Source organism: Ictalurus furcatus, chromosome 5, assembly GCF_023375685.1.
Source record: "Ictalurus furcatus strain D&B chromosome 5, Billie_1.0, whole genome shotgun sequence".
NCBI lineage: Eukaryota > Metazoa > Chordata > Actinopteri > Siluriformes > Ictaluridae > Ictalurus > Ictalurus furcatus.
This window is the reverse complement of record NC_071259.1, coordinates 4954364-4974822: the sequence shown is the minus strand read 5'-3', so window position 1 is coordinate 4974822 and position 20459 is coordinate 4954364. Positions and strand designations below refer to the sequence as shown.

General features: G+C 39.0%; 3 protein-coding genes and 1 long non-coding RNA gene across 7 annotated transcripts in view; 1 reads left to right on the top strand and 3 right to left on the bottom strand.

The window, feature by feature from the left end:
• Positions 1 to 192: 192 nt before the first annotated feature.
• fkbp1aa (FKBP prolyl isomerase 1Aa) lies at positions 193 to 2407 on the bottom strand. Of its 2 annotated transcripts, none has more exons than XM_053624354.1 (5): positions 2281 to 2407; positions 1999 to 2046; positions 1286 to 1398; positions 946 to 1095; positions 193 to 551 (listed from the first exon to the last, which is right to left on the bottom strand). In XM_053624354.1, exons 1-4 carry the CDS (start codon positions 2315 to 2317, stop codon positions 967 to 969), a joined length of 327 nt encoding a protein of 108 aa, XP_053480329.1. In that variant the 5' UTR covers positions 2318 to 2407; the 3' UTR covers positions 193 to 551; positions 946 to 966. The 2 variants fall into 2 exon arrangements, with proteins under 2 accessions (XP_053480329.1, XP_053480328.1); XM_053624353.1 differs by having other exon boundaries at positions 921 to 1095; positions 2281 to 2406.
• A 2255-nt stretch (positions 2408 to 4662) lies between these two features.
• Positions 4663 to 6551, top strand: LOC128607476 (uncharacterized). The gene is made up of 3 exons (XR_008385879.1): positions 4663 to 4883; positions 5382 to 5512; positions 5675 to 6551. It is a non-coding gene; the product is annotated as an uncharacterized LOC128607476 (long non-coding RNA).
• Positions 6552 to 7085: 534 nt separating this feature from the next.
• On the bottom strand, positions 7086 to 16099 carry mfsd2al2 (major facilitator superfamily domain containing 2a-like 2). The gene is made up of 13 exons (XM_053624308.1): positions 16079 to 16099; positions 15730 to 15849; positions 14107 to 14231; positions 13273 to 13405; positions 12425 to 12503; positions 12089 to 12252; positions 10942 to 11038; positions 10639 to 10751; positions 9885 to 9968; positions 8442 to 8525; positions 8177 to 8289; positions 7631 to 7774; positions 7086 to 7307 (listed from the first exon to the last, which is right to left on the bottom strand). The coding sequence occupies exons 1-13, from the start codon at positions 16097 to 16099 to the stop codon at positions 7127 to 7129; spliced, it is 1458 nt and encodes a 485-aa protein (XP_053480283.1). The 3' UTR covers positions 7086 to 7126.
• A 2587-nt stretch (positions 16100 to 18686) lies between these two features.
• fam110a (family with sequence similarity 110 member A) overlaps positions 18687 to 20459 on the bottom strand; it is a 9136-nt gene continuing 7363 nt past the window's right edge. For all 3 annotated transcript variants that reach the window (XM_053624346.1, XM_053624347.1, XM_053624348.1), the window contains exon 2: positions 18687 to 20459. This exon is cut by the window's right edge and continues 1164 nt beyond it. In XM_053624346.1, the coding sequence (XP_053480321.1) occupies positions 20271 to 20459 (189 nt within the window). In that variant the 3' untranslated portion in view covers positions 18687 to 20270.

Genomic DNA, 20459 nt, shown 5'->3' with positions numbered 1-20459 from the left:
GATTTGAAAATAAAAATGTGACTTTAAACAACCAATGGAGACTTTTCTTGTCCACAAATCAACACCATCTGTCGGAATACGTAATCTGTGCTGCTCAGACACGCTGCCAAATTCGTACATGGCTTTCAGATCACAATAATAAAGAGAGGCAAAGCGTCTTTCGCATTTAATGAAATCAAACAGAGCCGGCTCTGTCTTTTTATAAACAATGTTTATTTTCAAGTAGTTTAACATTTCATAATTAGCCAAATTTCCCCCACCAGAGTATAGACTACCAGCTCAGCCAAAGCCCTGTTGAAGTGAACGTGTTTACAGAAATCAAATACAAAAAAAAGAAAAAAAAAGGGCAGGAGAAAAGGAAAAAGAGGGAGTTTTATAGTGAGCGTCCAGTGAGTGAGAGCATACTGATGAACATGTTCAACAGGAAAGGAATAAAAAGGGTAATAAAATATACAAATGGATGACAGAGCTAAGCTAAGTGGTGTAGCTAACAACACTAGCCCCTTTCAAGGATCACGTGCAGGAGGCCATGTTCCCCAAAAAAGGTTGACCTGCAAAAGAAAGGAGGGATGCAAGGTGCGGTTTTAGAAAACGCATCAGTAAAGATTAGACTGTCTAATCCAAGAGCCTGTTAAAAGTAAACACTAAAGCCTGGTTAAGACGCAAGATAAGAGTAATCTCTCAATCTCTCTCGTGGATTAACGCAGACAAATGAATCAAAACGATCTCTGCAATCAGTGGAACTAGATGCATTGTAACGCAAGCAAAAGCATACCAACCTTTAAATGCAAATATTTCTCTATTCTCTAAATGATTTCCGACTACACAAACAGACCACCAGTAAAAAATAAATAAATGAAATATTTTAACTAAATAAATAAAATGCTGCAATGCATTACCAGGTGGTTTCTCAAACTCACCCTGAAAGTATGAATAGGGAAAAACCTGAGAAGAACTGCAGCGCTGTTACTCCAAGCCAATAAGCTCCACGTCGAATATGAGCGTGGCGTTGGGAGGGATGATGCCAGGGTGGCCTTTGCTCCCGTAGGCAAAGTCAGGGGTGCAGGTCAGTTTAGCACGCTGGCCTACACTCATCTGCAAAACATGGAAGAGCTCAGAGGTGGTTTTTATCTCCCTGCCCTCCCCTCCAGCTGTGATTGACAAATATGTGCAAAGAAAACAAGGAAATATTTCCTCTTGCTCTGTATGCAATTTGATCAGTAGGACTTATATAAAGCGATCAAAACATGGCTGACGGTCCGCGTTGATGTTTAATCGCTGGTACCTGAGCCACTCCTTCATCCCAACCACGGATAACTTCCTGCTTCCCGATCTTGAATTTGAAGGGCTTGCCTCGGTCCCGAGAGGAGTCGAACGTGTGGCCGTTCGTCAGAGATCCTGATGTGCAAAGAAAAGCCTTTGTTTTAATAACAAACAAATAAAAGTGACGATTATTCTTGGCAGGAAATCGCGATCGGACGGAACGGAGCACGAGACTGAAACATGTCAAAGGAAGCGCTAGTATAACTGACCCTGGGCGGTTCCACACACACAGATCATCAACTGACATTTTCGACATTTTTTTTTAAAAAAGAATGACGAGCCATAATTATATCCCTCTTACACTAATGAGCTCGCCATTAAAAAAAGGGCTTATTCTTCGCCGGAAAAAAAAAACCCGTTTAAACTGGAAAAAAGCGGGCTAACAAATTACTATATAGTGAACAAATTAGATCCCCCCCCCCACCCTTAATTACACTAAAATATCACGCTAAACCCCTTATGTTATCCTTATCAAATTTCATACCCTGCAAAAAGAAAAAAAAGAAGGCCTATTGTTAATGCAGCATCCTGTCTGGATTTAGCAAAGAGGCTAACGGAATTTCACTACAAGTTCATGTTCGGCGATTATTTGACACCCCTGAGGTGTCTTTTACCTTTTTTTATTTTATTATTATTATTATTATTTTTATTTTTTAAAGAAATTATTTTACTTACCAACATAGTGCACGACGCACGTCTGTCCTTTTTTGGGGAAAGTGCTTCCTGAAAAAGAAAGGATGGAAATAAGAAAAATTAGGCTCTGCGCTAATTCCAGTCTCTGCTTGCTTGCTAGCTAGCTAGCTAGGCGTTAGCCATTCGGCTAATGCTAAACCAGCCGAGGTGAAGAAACCCTCACAAGACCGAAATATACTGACTAAAATATGCGTAAATAATGAGGCGTGCGGGTTAAAAGCGAACGAGGATGCGTTTATGGTGTTATTAGTATTATTTTTATACCGTCTCCGGGTGTTATCGTTTCGACCTCGACTCCCATCCTGGCGTGGTGTTTATTGGTCTTGACTCTCGGCACAAAATGCGCTCTGTAATCAAGATTCCAAATATAAAGGTCCTCTCTCACTTACAGCCTTCTACCGCCCCTAGTGGACACAAAAAGGGGGGCTTCATTTTCCATTAAAATAACGAGTAAACAAAACAATAAATATGCAGTCACAAGCCTTGATTTAATTACTGCCCTTCCTTTGCCAGCTCGTAGAAGATTAATCCTAATTCAGATACAACTTTACTAAATAGTGTCAACAGTAGTACCCTACCCCAGGGCTTATTTAATTGCATAAACTGCATTTGACCTAAGAGTGTGTGTAATCTAAGACAAAAAAAAAAAAAAAAAATCAGATTTCCCCTTGGGGATCAATAAAGTACATCCATCCGTACAACCATCCATCCATCCATCCAACCATCCATCCATCCATCTATCCAACCATACTATATGGCCAAAAGTATAAGGACACCTGATCTTCACCCATATGTGCTTTCTAAACATCCCATTCCAGATTTGTTCCCCTCAGACTCTGCAGCAATGTCAAGTGGCTTTATTGTCATTTCAACCATATACAGCTGGTACAGTACACAGTGAAACAAAACAACATTCCTCCAGGACCACGGCGCTACGTAAAATGACCACAGGACTACAAAAGACTACACAGAACTAAATAAGACCTACACATTTCTACATAAAGTGCATGTCCAAACAGCACAAGACAGTAAAGTGACTACTAAAACAGAACAATAGGCACAGTAAGAGACAGTGTAGTGCCGACCAGTACACAGTTCTAGTGTGAAAGTGTCAAATATAACAGGTAGTACAAAATAACAATATAATAAAAATGCTGTGAATATAAACATAACATAGTAAGATATTATGACATAGTATTCAGCAGATACGCTTATAACATATATGGACATAGCAGGTATTGGGGTAGCAGCCAAGTAGAGAGTATACTAGTGACAAGAAATTAAATACTATATATATATATATATATATATATATATATATATATATATATATATATATATATATATATATATATATATATATATATATATATAAATATATATATATATATATAAATTCAGCAAAAAATGCACGAAGTCAATACAGATGTGCGAAAATTGCAAGGGGAGTGGGATGGTGATAATAATAATAATAATAATAATAATAATAATAATAACCTCCAATCTTCTTGGAAGGCTTTCCACTAGATTTTGGAACATGGCTGTGGGGATTTGCTCATTCAGCCACAAGAGCATTAGTGAGGTCAGGCACAGGTGTCAGGTGAAGAGGAAGTGTTCCAGTTCATCCCAAAGGTGTTCAGTGGGGTTGAGGTCAAGGCCACATGAGTTCTTCCACTCCAACTTTGACAAACCATGTCTTCATGGAGCTCGCTTTGTGCACTGTCATGCTGAAACAGGTTTGTGCCCTTTAGTTTCAGTGAAGGAAAATTGTAATGCTACAGCATACAAAGACATTCTATACAATTTTATGCTCCCAACTTTGTGGCAACAGTTTGAGGAAGGCTCACATATGAATGCGATGGTCAGGTAACCACAAACCTTTGGCCACATCTATTTATCTCTTATTACCATAACTCCTATGTGTGGCGTACTGTTAAAGCCATAACATTTATCTTGTGATCATATGTGGCTTGGGACATAAAACACTAGGTATAAATTTTTTATTTTTTTTAAAAGGCACAAAAAAAGTTATAAAACACTGTGTTGTGCGGTTATAGGAAAATAATCAACAAAGGGTTGGTCTGATGTCACCCGACACTAAGCGGAGTAACTGTTACCACCCTGAAGTTAATTATTTTTCAATAATCGCTCATCCTAAAGTGTTTTATTCCTCTTAAACCACAGTGATTACAAATTGAATTTATTAAAGAATGGCACATCATGCTTTCTATCGGTTTATAGCTACATTTAAAGTTGTGGAATGTTCACAAGACAAGATAATTTCTCTTATCAAGAGTGACACTTACTTTTCCAGCCTTTTGTTGCCCATCCCAACTTTTTTGAGATGTGTTGCGGCCATCAAATTCAAAATTACCATATTTTTTAATAGTACATTTACTCAGTTTAAACATTTGATATGTTTTCTAATGCTATATTGTGAATAACATATGGTTTTATGAGATTTGCAAATCATTGCATTCTGTTTTTATTTACATTTTACACAGTGTCCCAACTTTTTTGGAACTGGGGTTGTATAAACAAGAAATTAATATCAAGTAACTGACATTTCAGACACAATATGGACAAATTTTTTTGTTTATTTTTGCTCCGTCAATGAAAATAGTACCCAAAGAAGCCACAGCTGGATAGAGCCTTGCGTGTTGCCATGCCAACACACAACAGCAAGAGCAAAATATAACACTGGGCTGTGTGAGGCAAGAACATGAATCTGTCACTACAGTGGGTACAGGTTCACCCAAACCTGACAGTTAAAGTTTGGAAAAACATTGCCTGGTCTGCCGCATGATTGGCTGTTTGGATAATTGCATGAATGAGCAGGTGTATAGGTGTCCCTAATAAAGTGGCCTGTGAGTGTATATACATTTTTTTAAAAAATCTTGCAATATTTATTATTTCAAAAAATTTGTTGCATTCATATACATTTTATAATAAATGGAGGCTAAATATAATTCTGACTGAATTCAACCCTGATATTTAGAACATTGAGTAGAACTCCAGTCTAATTATGAACATGATTAGCCACTGCAAGCTCACAAAAAGACCACCTTCCTGTCAACAAATCAGTTTTATTTACACCCATGTAACTGTCTCATTACTCTCCAGTGAAGACTGGTGTGTACTAATCTGAGATACAGCTAATTTGTTTTGTGACCTCCATTTTGGTTTATAAAATGGCGGCTCGGAAGTGCAGTCTAAGCTAGCATTATGACTGGGAGGGCTTGTGCTTGCAATGCAGTGCTTTTGCACAGAAGTTGAAGGAAAACATCTCAGCTGGGAAGAAGAATTTTTCACTCTGGATGAAGAAGATATTTTGCTAGACTTTGACTGAAAACTGTTCCTCTTAGACGTGCGTTGCTGTATTCTGACGTCGTCTTTATTTGGAAGCATCTGGGACTTGACTCTGAGGAGACATGAAGAGCAAACCCTCACAACCACTAAGAGCTTGGCTTTTCAGCTTAAATAAAGGCACAGCTAGGTATTAAAAATATGACTGAAGAAATACTCCAGCATTTGAAAGAAGAAATCACATCGCTATCCACCACATTTGTATCATATGTGCAATTAGCACTGATTGGAATTTAGACTCTTCACTAAATCCATCTATCCATCCGTTTTCTGTACCGCTTATCCTACACAGGGGTGACAACCCACCGCAGGGCACGATCACGCACACATTCACACACTATGGAAAAGCCATCCAGCCTACAAGACATTTCTTTGGACGGTGGGAGGAAACTGGGGTGCCTGGAGGAAACCCCCAAAGAACGTGGCGAGCAAACTCCGTGCACACAGAGCAGAAGACGGATTCGAAACCCAAACCGCAACGCATCGAGGCAAGCGTGCTAACCACTAAGCCACCCTTCACTACATAAAAAGATTTTTAAAACCTGTTTAGTGAAACGTCAGGTCTAATGATAGTCAATAAATGTTTATGTGTATCGTTTGAATGAATTCTTCAGTCACACATATTTGCAAAAGTAGCGCTAAAATTGTCTAATTCATCCTTTTCAGAAATGGAACAATTTTTTTCCCCAGATTAATTTGTGCTTATTTGTTACCAGTAACCAGAATTATTTTTGGAGCGCTCCAGTGTTGGAAAGTTGTCAAAACTCCAAAGAGCAGCTTTGGTAAGATTTCCTCTCAGGCTTGTCTCATCCTAAGAGCTTTATTGTTAAAAGCTGTAGTTTTACATTTGTATTATATAGTCACATATTTTAAGCAGGGTGTTAAACATGATGACTTAGTGGTCAGCACGTTTGCTTCGCAACTCCGGGGTTGGGGGATCGATTCCTACCTCCGCCCTGAGCCCTGGGGTTTCCTCTAGGTACTCTGGTTTAATCCTCCCAGTCCAAAAGACATGCACTGTAGGGTGATTGGCATCTCTAAATTGTCCATAGTGTGTGAATGAGTGTGATTATGCCCTGGACGAGGGTGCTAACCCATCACGTGGGGAAAAAGCTGTCCCCCACCTTATGCTCCAAGTCCCCGGGGATAGGCTCCAGGCTCCCCCACAACCCTGTGTAGGATAAGCGGTACAGAAAATGGATATTTTAAACATTTTTTGTCATAATTCAGCAACTGCCCTTAGTAGACTTCCATTATAAATGAGTTTCTTGTTTTTTTCAGTTCAGGGAAACGTGTCAAAATTCTTGTGTGGTGTAATCACACACATACTACACACACTGGGGGGGGGGGGGGGGGGGGAGATAAACTGAACTGCAGCTTTAAAGATATCATTTTCGCTGATATTTATAAACTGTGAATTGATAGAACTTGCTGTCAAGCTTATTAAAGGTAGCCATGGCAGCAAAAATTTACATTTACTGGCTGACTTTAACCAAGAGTAGTGAAATTTTTACAACTACAAGACATGCAGTTAACTTTCATTATAACTCTACTGGATTTCCCATGAACAAGCTGCATCTCTGGAGCACCCAAAATGGAGATTGCACTACATTATGTAGTGATGTAGACCTTTGTGTAGTTGTAGAGTCCTTGATTGTCTAACATCCGTGTGAAGTCTGTATCTCTCTTCCAGTATTTGAGCGTTTACATCCGAACCCACTGTGATGTTGAACCATAACCAATCTTACCTGGTTTGTTCCTGGTCTTGTTGGATCTGCTGCCGCTGCATTTCATTGATGGGGTAGAGGTAGAAGAAGACCAGACCCACCAGCAGTAGGATGATGGGAATCGGTGCCAAAAGCAGGCGTAATGCCAAGACAACTCCTCCGCTGTGGCTGCATGCTCCTGTTTTATAACCTGTCAGGCTTTGAAGATTAGAATGTGAAATGTACTGCTGTAGTGTTTATACTGACCCACTCATATAGACTCAAGGATAGTTTGGTCAAAGTATTGTGTGTGGGGGGGGGGGAGGGGGGGGAATAACACAACCTGGAAGAAATAATGTTTCGATTCATTGGATTGGAGGGAGTTTATTTGCCTTGCCTTGATCATTATAAAACTATGATGGAACTGAGAAACACTGCTACATTTACTTGGGCCTCAACCAATGGAAAAAGTACCTAACTGTCCCTTTAAAGGAGCTTGCTACAGTGCTGCAGTGTGTGTGTTCGTGTGTGTGGTGACTCACTGTAGTGTCATGGTGGAGATGCCAGCAGAGAGACCTCCTCCGAGCTTGTTGCAGAAGCAGTAGCAGGAGAAAAACAGCGGCTCCATTGCCCTGCAGCAAGGGTTCGCAACCATGAACTCATCCACCACGTCTGGCAACATGGACCTCGCAAACACACATGATTCATATTCATAATACCATTATCAGATAATAAAACAGATTTCTGTTAAACAGTGTCTAACTGTATGTTCACACTTCAGTCTTCAATTACAAGAGTAAGTAGTATTTATTATTTGAGTACTGTTCTGCTTAAAAACATAGAAGACCTCCAGCTTCAGGTTTTTTAGCAAGCATTAAAAATCCTTGACTGGATGATTCTTTAATATACAAACTACATTTTTATTTATTAAGTCAAGGCAAGATCCATTCAATCCATTCAACAAGGCCCGAATAGAAGTGGTAAATGATGTACATGATGCACTGCTGTTGAGTAGCTCATGGCCCTGCTTTGAAAGAGATGAATAAAGTTGACTACAGTAGACAGATCTAGGCTTTGGCTTTACGCACCATGGTAACAAGAAGAGTGTAGCTACGCTGGTGCCAACCAGAATGCACATGATCATGTAGACGGGGAAATTCTCTGAGACAGACGCTAGGACTATCATAACAGGAATAAAGAGCTGTTGAAAGACAAAGAAATTAGGTACAGGCACATGGTCAAGCCAAACAGGAATGAATATACTGTATGAAACAGTATAATACATGAATAAATGCATAATATAAAATAATAATAACAGCCGTACTGTTACACAACTCTTCCACATCAACTCACAGGTAGGCCGATATAGAGAGTACTCTTCTTTCCCAACCTCAAAAGAATCATCTGCCACATGGGCACTGATACCGTAGCTGAAACCTAGACAACACAAAAATATACCACAAAACAATGTTTCCAGTTTATATCGCTTTCAATTTATTTATCGAGTGTAACTTTATTTATTAACTCGATTGTAAACACTGTATATATTGCTTCAGTTCAAAGTATTTGTAATGTAATTAATATAGACAACTAGTGTATTGACTATGGAAATAATTCATACTGAAATGGAATTATTCACAGACTTAATTAAGACATCACCCACAGTTGGATGGATTTCTGGGATGAAATACAATTGGACAGTTGGGACATTTTTAACGCAGGCTTGACTTGTAGCGCAGAGGCACTACAGGTCCATCGTCTCCCGAACTACATATGTCAAAAAAAAATCCTATTGGAATTTCAGTTTGTCCTGTAGGATCATATTTGATTATTTGAATCTTATTGGAACTCTATTTGTATTTTATTGGAAATAATGTCTTGTTATTGGAAATTAAAATTACAGAGGGTGCTTTAGGAGTTAAAAATGAAAAATTTGAGTATTTTACTTGGATCCCATTAAAATATCCTGTAGAAGTGGTCCTACAGGATATTTACATCTTGTCCTGTAAGACAGTTCCTAATCAGAATCCTGTACAAGTTTATTATTGGAATCCTTTAGGATTTTTTGACAAGCGTTTCCAAACGCTTTCCAGTCTGACACCATGTCTTATTTCATCATGTCTTATGTTCGGTCTCTGTGTAATTAAAATGAGTTGCAATGTTTATTGTCTTTATCTGTCAAATGTATCATTTGTTTCTACTGTACTGTCTGATATTTGCTGCACTGTATGTTTGACGTACTGCTTAATGTTGCACACTGGCACCAAACCAAAACCAATTACTTTGAGCACAACTCATAGGCAATAAAATGTTTCTGATCTATTCAACTACGCTTTATTATATAACTGACGACAGAACTGTTGTTGGCTGGATGTATTTCTTTGTAGGTTTTCATTAGGTTTTCTGAGTTTTACAGGTTCTGCAGGTTCTTTTCAGATGGATTCTGTTTGGAATCTTGTCAGAAAGGGGAAAACCTTCTCAACACACTGAGGTGTTAAAAATCCCAGTAACACTTTTGTGCTTGATACATTCCTTTCAGTGCAACACACACACTATGGTATATCAGTGCATATAAAGAAAGGTCCATCATCCAAATATCTGCTCACTGGTGGTTCTATGGTGGTCCCTTTTCCAGTTATGTAGCAACAAGTGGGCTGCATTCAGTAATGATATTATATACATATAATGTGACCTACATGGTAGGTGATAAAATGGCCAATTAGTTAGCAACTGGTTGAAGAGATTTCATTAAGGTTAAGGCCTGGACTAAACTAAGAGAAGTTCATTGACACTCACCAGTATAGCCAAAATGAGATATTGGAACTGAGCTCCCAATCCTGCCACATGGATGCAGAACAGAGTAAAGTTTCCTAAAGCCATCTGAAAGGTGACGTGTCCAATAAAGAAAGTTGTTATACTGTATAAGGTACTTGTTACATGTAATAATGGAGTTATTATTAAAAGTAATAATGTAAAGAAAAAGAATCATTTTAAATGAAACGTTTTTAAAAATCCAGGTTTCCGAGTGGCACAACTATCAGCAGGAGATTGGCCATGCCCTCTGGGTGGGAGGGACTGCATTACTCTCGCTCCTGTCAATAACAGAGACACTAGCCAATAGAGTGCGTCTGACATTAAAGTTATTCATGTGGAAGAGGTTGAATTGCGCTTTCCTGGCTTGTATCTCGTCGATAATGTACACGATAGCATTCACCCTCCCCGGTTGGTATCTGTCGTGTGATAGGGAAGAGCTGGCTGGTGAGTGGGAATTGTCAGGTGACCAAATTGAGGAGAAAATGTATAGAAATGCAGTGTCTAAAGTTTTGCACATTGCTGTAGACTTCTTAACTACTCTTTAGCTATTCCTATTGAATCTGATGTGTATTAATTAGAGTAATTTTGGTGTCATGGTGTTATGCTATGCGTCAGTAAAACTGTAAAACAAGACTTTACTTATTACATCTTCTCATCTTATCACTGAACACCTTATGCAATCCCATATATGAACTGCTACACTACTACTCTGATCTGCTTGTGCAAATACCCTGACCTGGAAAGCAAGAGAGGAGAACAGGAAGCCGAGCACCAGGCGCTGATATGAGACGTGGCCAATCAGTTTCTTCAGATCAGCAAGGTATGACGAGCGCCTCTCTGTCTGAACGTCTACAGCCCCTAAAAGAGCAGAGTTTACACAGGCAAAACAGGCATCCACCGTTAATGCAGACCAAAACTGCACTCACTGCAGGAAGACTAAGGAGCTGGTCTGATTGGTTTACAGGACCACATGGAAGAATTACCTGCAAGACATTGTCAGAGTGAGTAACACGAAATACCTTGATGCTGTGAATAGCACACTCACCACTTTGTTCTCTCACTCCAAGAAAGAGCACCATACAGCAGAGGAAGAAGAGAGCACCCAGGATCAGAGCCGAAGACAGAAAGGCTGCTCGCTGAAGAGGAATACACACACGCACTTACTATACACTGAGCTGTCGGTTTATTAGTTGGCTAAATAGACTACATAGACGTAAACATATGTCTACAATTACGCTATAGTCCATTTATTGCTATGCACAATTTGTCCAACACTACTGAGGAGATATTACTGTTGGTGATTGATTCACAGCAGAGTAGTGATACTGACATAACAGCTCATCAGCATTGGTGTGGGTTTTAAAACCTCTAAATGCCACTGCAGTGTTGAGATACAGACCACCAACAAAAAATATCCATCTAACCCTAACCCTACAGCAGTGCTGACCACTGATGAATCATGGTTAATAAACACTCTGCATGAAAAAGATGAGTCTCTTATACCACATGCACAATTGCACAAGCTTGTTGTGAGGAGATGTTTATTTACAATTTTTTGGAAGGAGTCTCTAGAGTCAGCACGGTAACAGGCAGTTTCTCAATAAATAAAGCTGCAATTTATCTTGGTTTTATTAAGAGAGAGAAAAAAAAGCGAGACCGTTGAAGGAACAACAATTTATAGCTGCTCTAAAAGGAACTCAATTGTGGAAGTTTCACAACATTAAACGTACCTACTGTATAAGCACAGATAATGTACATGTGACATAACTGCTGTTGTGTAAGACACTTCAGAATGCAGTGAAAAAACAGTCAGCAACATAATGGTGGGATGTGGGTGGGGTGTTGGGATGAGGGTTCTCAGCTTCTGAATAATATGGTTCTACTTGGAATCCTGTCTGAAAAGGAAAACCTCTGGGTTCTACATGAAAGCTTGATGGATGTTGCCAGAGGAGAACCTGAAGAACCCTTAAGGGTTCTTGATTTCCCAAATTATACAGTATCTGGTCAGTCTACAGTGGCAGATTTTACATAGCAACAGATGGGCTCTGATAAATGCATCAAATGAAACTGCACGATGTGATATTTGACATTACAGTAGTCTAGTTATGTGAATGACCTGTTTAATTAAAAGTCTAATTGTGCTTATTGTGTGCCCTGTGGTGTAATTGTGTGTTCAGTATTTATACTGTGTTCTGTAGAGAAGCAATGGAGGGAGACGGGGTGCTGTATGTCAGCTCGTCATTATAATCGGTGTCCATGCAGGAGTTCTCTCTTTCTGTGTTGTACACTCTCAACACCTGCCCCTGCATCACAGCAGCCAGCAGCATCGACAACACCTCCGCACTCATTCCTGTGAGAGATAGAGAAAGAGAAAGTGGGAGAGAGAGAAAGAGAAAGAGAGATGCAAGCTGATAAACTATGGAAAATCACTCCATTAACCATTTCAATCCATCTGTTATCAGTTATCTTGTAACCCCAATCTCAAACCCAGAACAGTACCAAGGATGTGGAAACACACTTACTGTAGGCTGTGGCTGAATCTCTGTCCCTCTTATTTCCTCCCAGAAACATATTAAGTGACATATACGGGACATGATAGCACTGTGGAGACAGTGGGATTTGATTATAAGAGCAATCAGTGGTCAGGATGCTAGAAGTAAAAGTTTAGAATCCAGATAAGGAATAAAACCAGAGCAAACATACTGTTATAGGAAAATAATCAATGATGGATTAGTGTGATATGATCAGCCAAATCCCCCTACCACAGCCTCTCTTGCTTTTTCTCTCTTAAGTTGTATTTTTTTTAAAATTACCTTCATCAGGTTACCGAGAAACCTCAAAACCCTCCACCCGGAAGAATTTCCTGTCGTTGAAAACTTAAAGTTATAGCATTACCCCTGACTGTTACAAAACGCTGACACTCGAGACTCCTTCCAACATAGCTAAATATCTAAAACGGTTTCATCAGGGAGAACAAACTGAAGACTTTTTTGGAAGGAGTCTCCAGTGTAAGCTCAGATTGAATCATTAATCGTAATCCTAATGTTTAGTTCAACAGTTCTATTACAATCATGCCCCATGACCCAAAAAGCCATTCCTTAATTCTTTAATTTTATGGCAATATCATAATATACTAGTATATCTTATATTTAAGGAAACAGACACACAAAACCCCTTTACAGTACATGATTGTGGATCCTCCTCTGGTCAGGAGCAAGGGTACAATAAAAAAAAAGATAAAGGGAATGTAGCAGGGAATAAAATATTTACAGATGCCAGTCCACATGACCAATTTCTTTATTGTGTTTCCACTTTCATTAAAGATACTAAGGATTAAACTGATAATAAAGTGATGTAGAGAAGGTCATACGCTCATTAGTGTCTGGAAGAGACAGCTGATGATGAGGTACCAGGGTACACCAACTGAGGAGCTGTCTGCAGCATGTGGGATGAACCAGAGGAAGACGTAAGACAGAATGCCCAGTGGCATGGACAAAACTGACCTGAGAAACACAAGAGACTGTTATAACATGAAAACAGCCCAGACACAACTAATACAAGAGCTAACATGGACGCCAATTCTTCTGCATGAAAGTCTAATAGTAGGTTCTATTGGAAGCTCAGAAGTGAAGACCAGGAGACATTCAAGTATATCTTCAGCAGGATTCTTTATTGAGAACATGCTGTTTTGTGCTGCAGTCACCAAGTCTAAACAAGGGATCTGTACGTTGTAGTTTTATATACATTTTAGAGGTGCAGACCTTAGAGGTGGAGACAAAAGGAGTCAGGTGACAACCTAAAACAAAGTATGCAAAGGAAGAACACACCCGCCCCAGACTCAGGAATTTCACCAGCCATAATCCAATCAGCATAATTATACCACTTTATTATCATAGAGATAAAGAAAAGTCCACACCACAGCCATTGATGATCATGAACAATGGCCACCAATTCAAAGAATGAGAGCCATCACAGACAAAAGGTGATAGCCTCAGTTACCATGACTCACACTAAAGAAAACAGGAACTGGCAGAAACCTCCTACAAGAAACTTTGCTCAACATAATCATTCAGCTGATGCTATGGTTGCTTGACTATCAAACAAAATACACATATAGGAAAACAGTGACTCTTAAATTTGTTTCCATGAATGCATTTTTCCAACACAAATTTGTTGAAAACCCTTCATCTACCTCTCCACCCACCAAGGGAGGAGCTTGCCAACTGGGGTCCACCCACTCCTGCTCACCAGGTACCCAACGAGGGGGTCGGTTACAGCGTCCCACACCCGTGTGATGAACAAGATCAGAGAGACAAAGAACGCCTCCATCTACAGAAGACACAGACAAATAGAATGAAGAATAAACAGTGAACATTATCCCTGAAGACCTATTTCTGAAATCAGGGCTAAGAGTCATGCTAAGATCCAAGGTGTATTTGTTTAAGAATAATAATTCATAAGAATATAATGAAAGACAGGTCCAAAATAGATGGTAAACTTGCACTGTCATGGTAATGCCAGTCACACATTAGGGTCAATAGTCTGATCAATTTAACATCTATATTTGTCCAGTACAGTCCATTCTGCTTGAGGATTAAACTGGAGTCCTATTTCAGCAGCAGAAGCACTTCATTAAGTACAATTGTAAAGTGTTTTACTATACAAATTTTATAAATCCTGTTTGAAAAATGGCTATGAGGCTAAACAAGATAGATATTACACCTCAGAGACCTGGGGAAGTTTGGAAAAGTATATCTAGGATGGAGAGTGTGAATAGAGAGTATAGATTTTCCTACAAAAATTATGTGTAAGGTATGATGTCAATTTCAATATAACTGCAAGATCCATCCATCCATTTTACATACCACTTATCCTACCCGGGGTTGTGGGGGAGCCTGGAACCTATCCCAGGGAACTCAGGGCACAAGGCGGGCGACACCCTGGATGGGGTGCCACTGCCAACCCATTACAGAGCACAATTGCACAATCCGGGAGTAAACCCCCAAAGCACGGGGAGAACACGTAAACTCCACACACATGGGGTGGAGGCAGGATTCAAACCCCCAACCCCGGAGGTGCGAGGCAAACGGGCTAAACGCTAAGCCATCATGTGCTAAGCCCCATACTTGCAAGATATAATATTAAATGTTTATTTGTACTAAATATAAAAAGTTATTCCTTACATATGAAAAAAAGTTCTGTCAATCTCTGTCAAAATGTCCCAAAACTTTACTGGTCAGACAAAATTACATCAGTTTTCACAATCCAAAACTCTTTTGTAATACTCAAAGAAGTAGTGATAATGCATACGGGACTAAATCAATATGACAAGTTTATATATGCTAAAAGATTTGACGTGTTTGTTCTGAGATGCTTTTCTGCTCACCACAGTTGTAAAGAGCGATTATTTTTAATAACGTTACTGTAGACTGGGCATTCTACTATGACTTCTCTCATCTACCAAGGCATTCAAAAAATGAGTTCTTGAATAATCAGTGTCAAAGGAGGAATTATCTGTAGTATTTTTTTAATCTTGTATTAGTCGACACAGATTCTGAAACCAGATTCTCCACACAGGTGTTAGACTTCATGTAGAATAAATGCTTTTAGCAGCTGTTCATAAATAATAAATACAAAACCATTCATTTCAGCTATTATGGGAAGCACTGATCCTGGTCTGAAAAATATTTTTTGGCAACAGCAAGTCAGATAGAATGTATCCGTGTTATGAGAGAGGAAACTTCTTAAAAGAACGTAGGACGGCTTTGTGTTTTGAGCATAAAAGAATGCCGAGAAGGGTCAATGTTTGCAAGGATACTTCTCTTACTTGCACTACATCCAGCAGAAATAACTGGAAGGAGAAGCCCAGGGCAATGTTAGTTGCCTGATATGGAATTCCCCCAACAGCATAACATAGCTTTGTAGCTAGAGGGATTCCTGTATGGTTCTAAAAAAAAGAAAAAGGGAAAAGAGTAAATGAGAAATGCTGTATATTATCACATGTTCAGAAGCCTTCAGGATGCGACAGTTTATCACAGGAAGCAAAAGTCATCTTACTAGTAAATGTGAAGTTCAAAGCAGATTCTGCGATATACTGAAAGCCAAGATATTGGCTAATAACCTCTTAATAAAAGTATGTTAATTTACTTGGTCAGGGCTGCTTTTGCATGGTTTACTGTATCAGTATGGCGTGCCATGGAGGCGATCAGCCTGTGGCACTGCTGAGGTGTTCTGGAAGCCCAGGTTGCTTTGATAGCGGCCTTCAGCTCATCTGTATTGTTGGGTCTGGTGTCTCTCATGGATTCTCTATGGGGTTCAGGTCAGGCGAGTTGGCTGGTCAATCAAGCACAGTAATACCACGGTCAGTAAACCAGTTACTAGTAGTTTTGGCACTGTGGCCAGGTGCCAAGTCCTGCTGGAAAAGGAAATCAGCATCTCCATAAAGCTCGTCAGCAGATGGACGCATGGAGTCCTCTAAAATCTCCTGGTAGACGCTGCATCGACTCTCGACTTGAGAAAACACAGTGGACCAACATCAGCAGATGACTTGGCAACCCAAATCATCACTGACTGTGGAAACTTCACACTGGACTTCAAGCAACTTGGATTCTGTTCCTCTCCACTCTTCCTCCAGACTCTGGGACCTTGATTTCCAAATGAAATGCAACATTTACTTTCATCTTCCCCATGATTGTGGTTGTGTACTGAACCAGACTGAGAGATTAAAGGCTCAGGAAACATTTGCAGGTGTTTGAATTAATTAGTTGATTAGAGCTCTTCTCAGGTCGACATTTCTGTATTATAAATTTTTTATTCTAATATTTTGAGATACCGGATTTTTCATTTCCATGAACTGTAAGCCATGATCATCGAGAGTAAAACAAAAAAAAGGCTTGAAATATATTTAACTTTATGTGTAATGAATCTATGGAAGTTCCATTTTTTAAATTAAATTACGGTAAAAAATGAACTTTTCCACAATATTCTAATTTTTTGAGATGCACCTGTACAACCGGAAGTTAAATTGAACTCAAACTTTGGGGTGCCCAAACTTTTCCAAAATCAATTCTGCCGAATTAATGAAACATTCTTGAGATAGTTAAGCATGGAATATAAGGAAGCATGAAAATAATGGATAAAATACAAAATGTAGTATGTTTTATTAAAAAGTTACATCATGACTTTAACATGATATTTTATCACTCCACTTTGCATGAGTAAGAGCAGTCCCGTTTCAGACTACAGTGTGATGTATGCTTCATATGTACAGACTTAGATACAAATAAGAAATTTGTTTTTAAAAAACGTGCTGGTGGAACTCTCCATAAAGTCCACACTAGCACACCTGCTCTCACATTCATGCACATTAACACAAACAGTTCTGAGCTCTGGTACTGTAATATTGATGGAAATGAGAATCATAGGATGGCATAATGGTCATAATAAAGTGTTTAATACAGTTTATGCAAATTATTTTATTTTTAAATGCTGTATTTCTTCATTCAAGGCAATTGCAATCTACTATTTATATATACACAGTATATTCATTCATTCATTCATTCATTCATTCATTCATTTATCATTAGTAACTCCTTTATCCTCATCAGGGTTGCAGATTAGATCTGGAGCCAGTCCCGTAACACTGGGCACAAGACAGGAGAATACACCCTGGACGGGATGCACACACGCTTCCAAACCTTGAGCAATTTAGTGCAGCCAATCAAGCTACTTTCATGGTTTCAGACAGTAGGAGGAAAACCCTGTGGAAACCCAGGAGAACTTGCTAAAAATGTATATACAGTCTGGTCCATAAGTATTTGGACAGTGACAAAATTTGGCCTCTCTACACTACCACAATGGATTTGAAATGAAGAATTTAAGATGGGATTGAAGTGTAGGCTATGACCCAAAGTGTTGATGATAACCCAAAACATACAACGAAAGCAACCCAGGAGCTTCTTAAGGCAAAGAAATGAACTGTTCTTAAATGTCCGATGACCTCAACCCAATTGAGCATGCTATTCACTTACTGAAGACGAAAACTGAAGGCAGAAAGATCCACAAACAAGCAGCAACTGAAGGTCCTTTAAAGCATCTCAAGAAAGGAAACTCAGCATTTGATGATGTTCATGGGTTCCAGACTTCCAGGTAGTCATTGACTGCAAAGGATTTGCATCCAGGTATTAAAAATTATCCTAATATGTATGATCGTTAGTTTGTCCAATTACTTTTGAGCCTGTGAAAATGGAGGGTTTAAAAAAAATTACGAATCAATTTAAAAAAGCCTGTAATTCCTAAACAGTTCATGTAAAATTTTGTTAAACCCCTTGAATTAAAGCTGAAAGTCTACACTTCAATCACTTCACTTCAAATCCATTGTGGTGGTGTACAGAGGAAACTGTACGGAAATTGTGTCACTGTCCAAATACTTATGGATCTGACTGTACATTTGATCATGAAAAACTTCAGTCTGTCATGTATCATCTTTTATCTTCGATGTGAAGATATTGTAGTATCATTTTGATGCCAGAATGGACAAACAAGGGATATTTGAGATACTTTCAGATGCAAGATCACATTTTCATGAGAACGTAATCCACTACAGTACAACAAATTAAACTGGCTTGTTCAAGTGACACCGGTTGACCAATTTTTTTTTTTTTTACATCTGATTGCAATACTAATGCATTATTCCTTTTTCTATTGTGAGAAATCTCTTAAAATAGACGTAAAATACCCAAACAAGCAGAGAACATGAGGCACTTACAGAAGACTCGTCTTTTCTGCTTTTCTCATCTGGTTCAGCCACGGTACAGAAAGAAATCGCTTCTTTCCATGATTGTAGCTTATCCTGTAAAGCTTTAGCCAGGGTCATACTAATACCACCTTTATTAGATGAATTTTGTGTCCTTTAACCGTCTTTTGGAAAAGTCTACATGCATTCACACTTTCCAACTTGAGCCACGATCATATATATGTGTTTCTCTGTAGTTCAACTCTTGGGATGAGTGAAATTTAAGAACCTATTTACCTGTTCACACCTGCTAATCCCTGAAACTCTGCCCAACAACAAATACCCTGACCTGCCATAGGGTTAGATTTACAAAAGCTAGAAGATTCAACAACAACAACAACAACAACAACAGCAACATTCCCTCTCTTGTTCGAATTCTCATTGGAACATATAAGTTATGCCATTTCTTTTAGGTGTTTCATTATTTTGTGCTTCTTTATTGGAAATAACGTTAGAATGGTAAGGCTGAATTAAGTACAACACTGAAAGGGTTGATCCAGAGAACGGAGAGAAAAGAAAGGACTGGGTGTGTTCCCCTGCCATTTAACGGACAAAAGCTAGAGTTAGCACGCACGCTATCTATTCTGCTTTTCCTGACCATAATCACAGGAAGCAAAAAAAAAAAAAAAAAGTGACCCTTGTTGAATTACACTACATGCTATTTTCATATCAGTTAGTGTTAATGAAAACTCTGAAAACTTTCAATGTGTTTTAAAGCAATCAACTGAGCTACAATAATTATACAGCAATAATCGACTGTTTTCCAATCAATTTGTTTTATTTTATTAATTATGACAATCCATCAGTCAACATGGACAATCTGTGCATCTGTATATGAAGATCTACTCAGTTCAGAGGAAAAACTACTTGCAATACAGATCTGACAACAGAGGGCAAATATTATTGAGCAGAAGCAGGCACACAAATACGGACTCCGTAATCCACAGATAAGATGAACACATGAATGCAACAAATACTTTTATACTTTTGGTGTTTATACATTACATGATCATCGTTTCTCATATTGAAGGGAATTATACATACACATAAAAAAACCCCCCAAAAAACCCCAAAACACACACATATACATTTAAATCAGTAATATGTAGTTAATTGAATATGTTTCATATCCAATTACTTCCACAGCAGCAGACATGACATATCTTGATCCCGGTAGCTCTGGAACCTTTTTCTCATTACCCTAAACAGACGTAATATAAACCTGTAATAGAAACTACAAGGCACTTGATATTAAAGGTACAGTCAGTGGTTTTAGCAAAAATTAGCAGCAGCTAGCTGTTCTGAAGCTTAAAAAGAAAACAAATACAGAGCCTCCAGTCCGTGTTTGTCAGGCAAACATGATTGACAGGCAAGCAGAGACGCCTCCTCGATGTGATTGGTTGGATGTTAGTGGTCCACGTCATTTGCTTTTTAACTGGTTTACAGAGGTCACAGAGACTGGGGTTATTGGACTGTGAAAATAACTTCACAAAATATTGCCTAAAGTCTTGAGCATTAAAAACCCAAGCTTTTTAGTGCACACGCACAACCTTGAGTCACCTTGGTCGTCCAAGCTAAACGTTAGCCACTTTTGTGCTGTCCTTGGTATGGCGCATTCCAAACAGCCACTTGATCACCCGTGCATTTCTTTCTATGACTGAAACACCATAGCTGGGCCTCTCATCTTTGGCTGCTTCCTCCTCCTCCTCTTCTTCATCCCCCTCCCCTTCAGCTGTGCACTCTGATGCAGGAGCACTAGCACT

What these genes read in the sequence shown, in the direction of transcription:
- fkbp1aa (XM_053624354.1), bottom strand. Translation starts at nt 2,317, where the DNA reads ATGGGAGTCGAGGTCGAAACGATAACACCCGGAGACG. An exon ending in AACGATAACACCCGGAGACG is followed by an intron (nt 2,047 to 2,280) that starts GTATAAAAATAA and finishes TTTCTTTTTCAG; the next exon opens with GAAGCACTTTCCCCAAAAAA. An exon ending in GTGCGTCGTGCACTATGTTG is followed by an intron (nt 1,399 to 1,998) that starts GTAAGTAAAATA and finishes TTTGCACATCAG; the next exon opens with GATCTCTGACGAACGGCCAC.
- mfsd2al2 (XM_053624308.1), bottom strand. Translation starts at nt 16,099, where the DNA reads ATGGCACGCCATACTGATACA. An exon ending in TCTTCCAGACACTAATGAGC is followed by an intron (nt 12,504 to 13,272) that starts GTATGACCTTCT and finishes CTGTCTCCACAG; the next exon opens with TGCTATCATGTCCCGTATAT. An exon ending in ATCTCATTTTGGCTATACTG is followed by an intron (nt 8,526 to 9,884) that starts GTGAGTGTCAAT and finishes TGTGTTGTCTAG; the next exon opens with GTTTCAGCTACGGTATCAGT.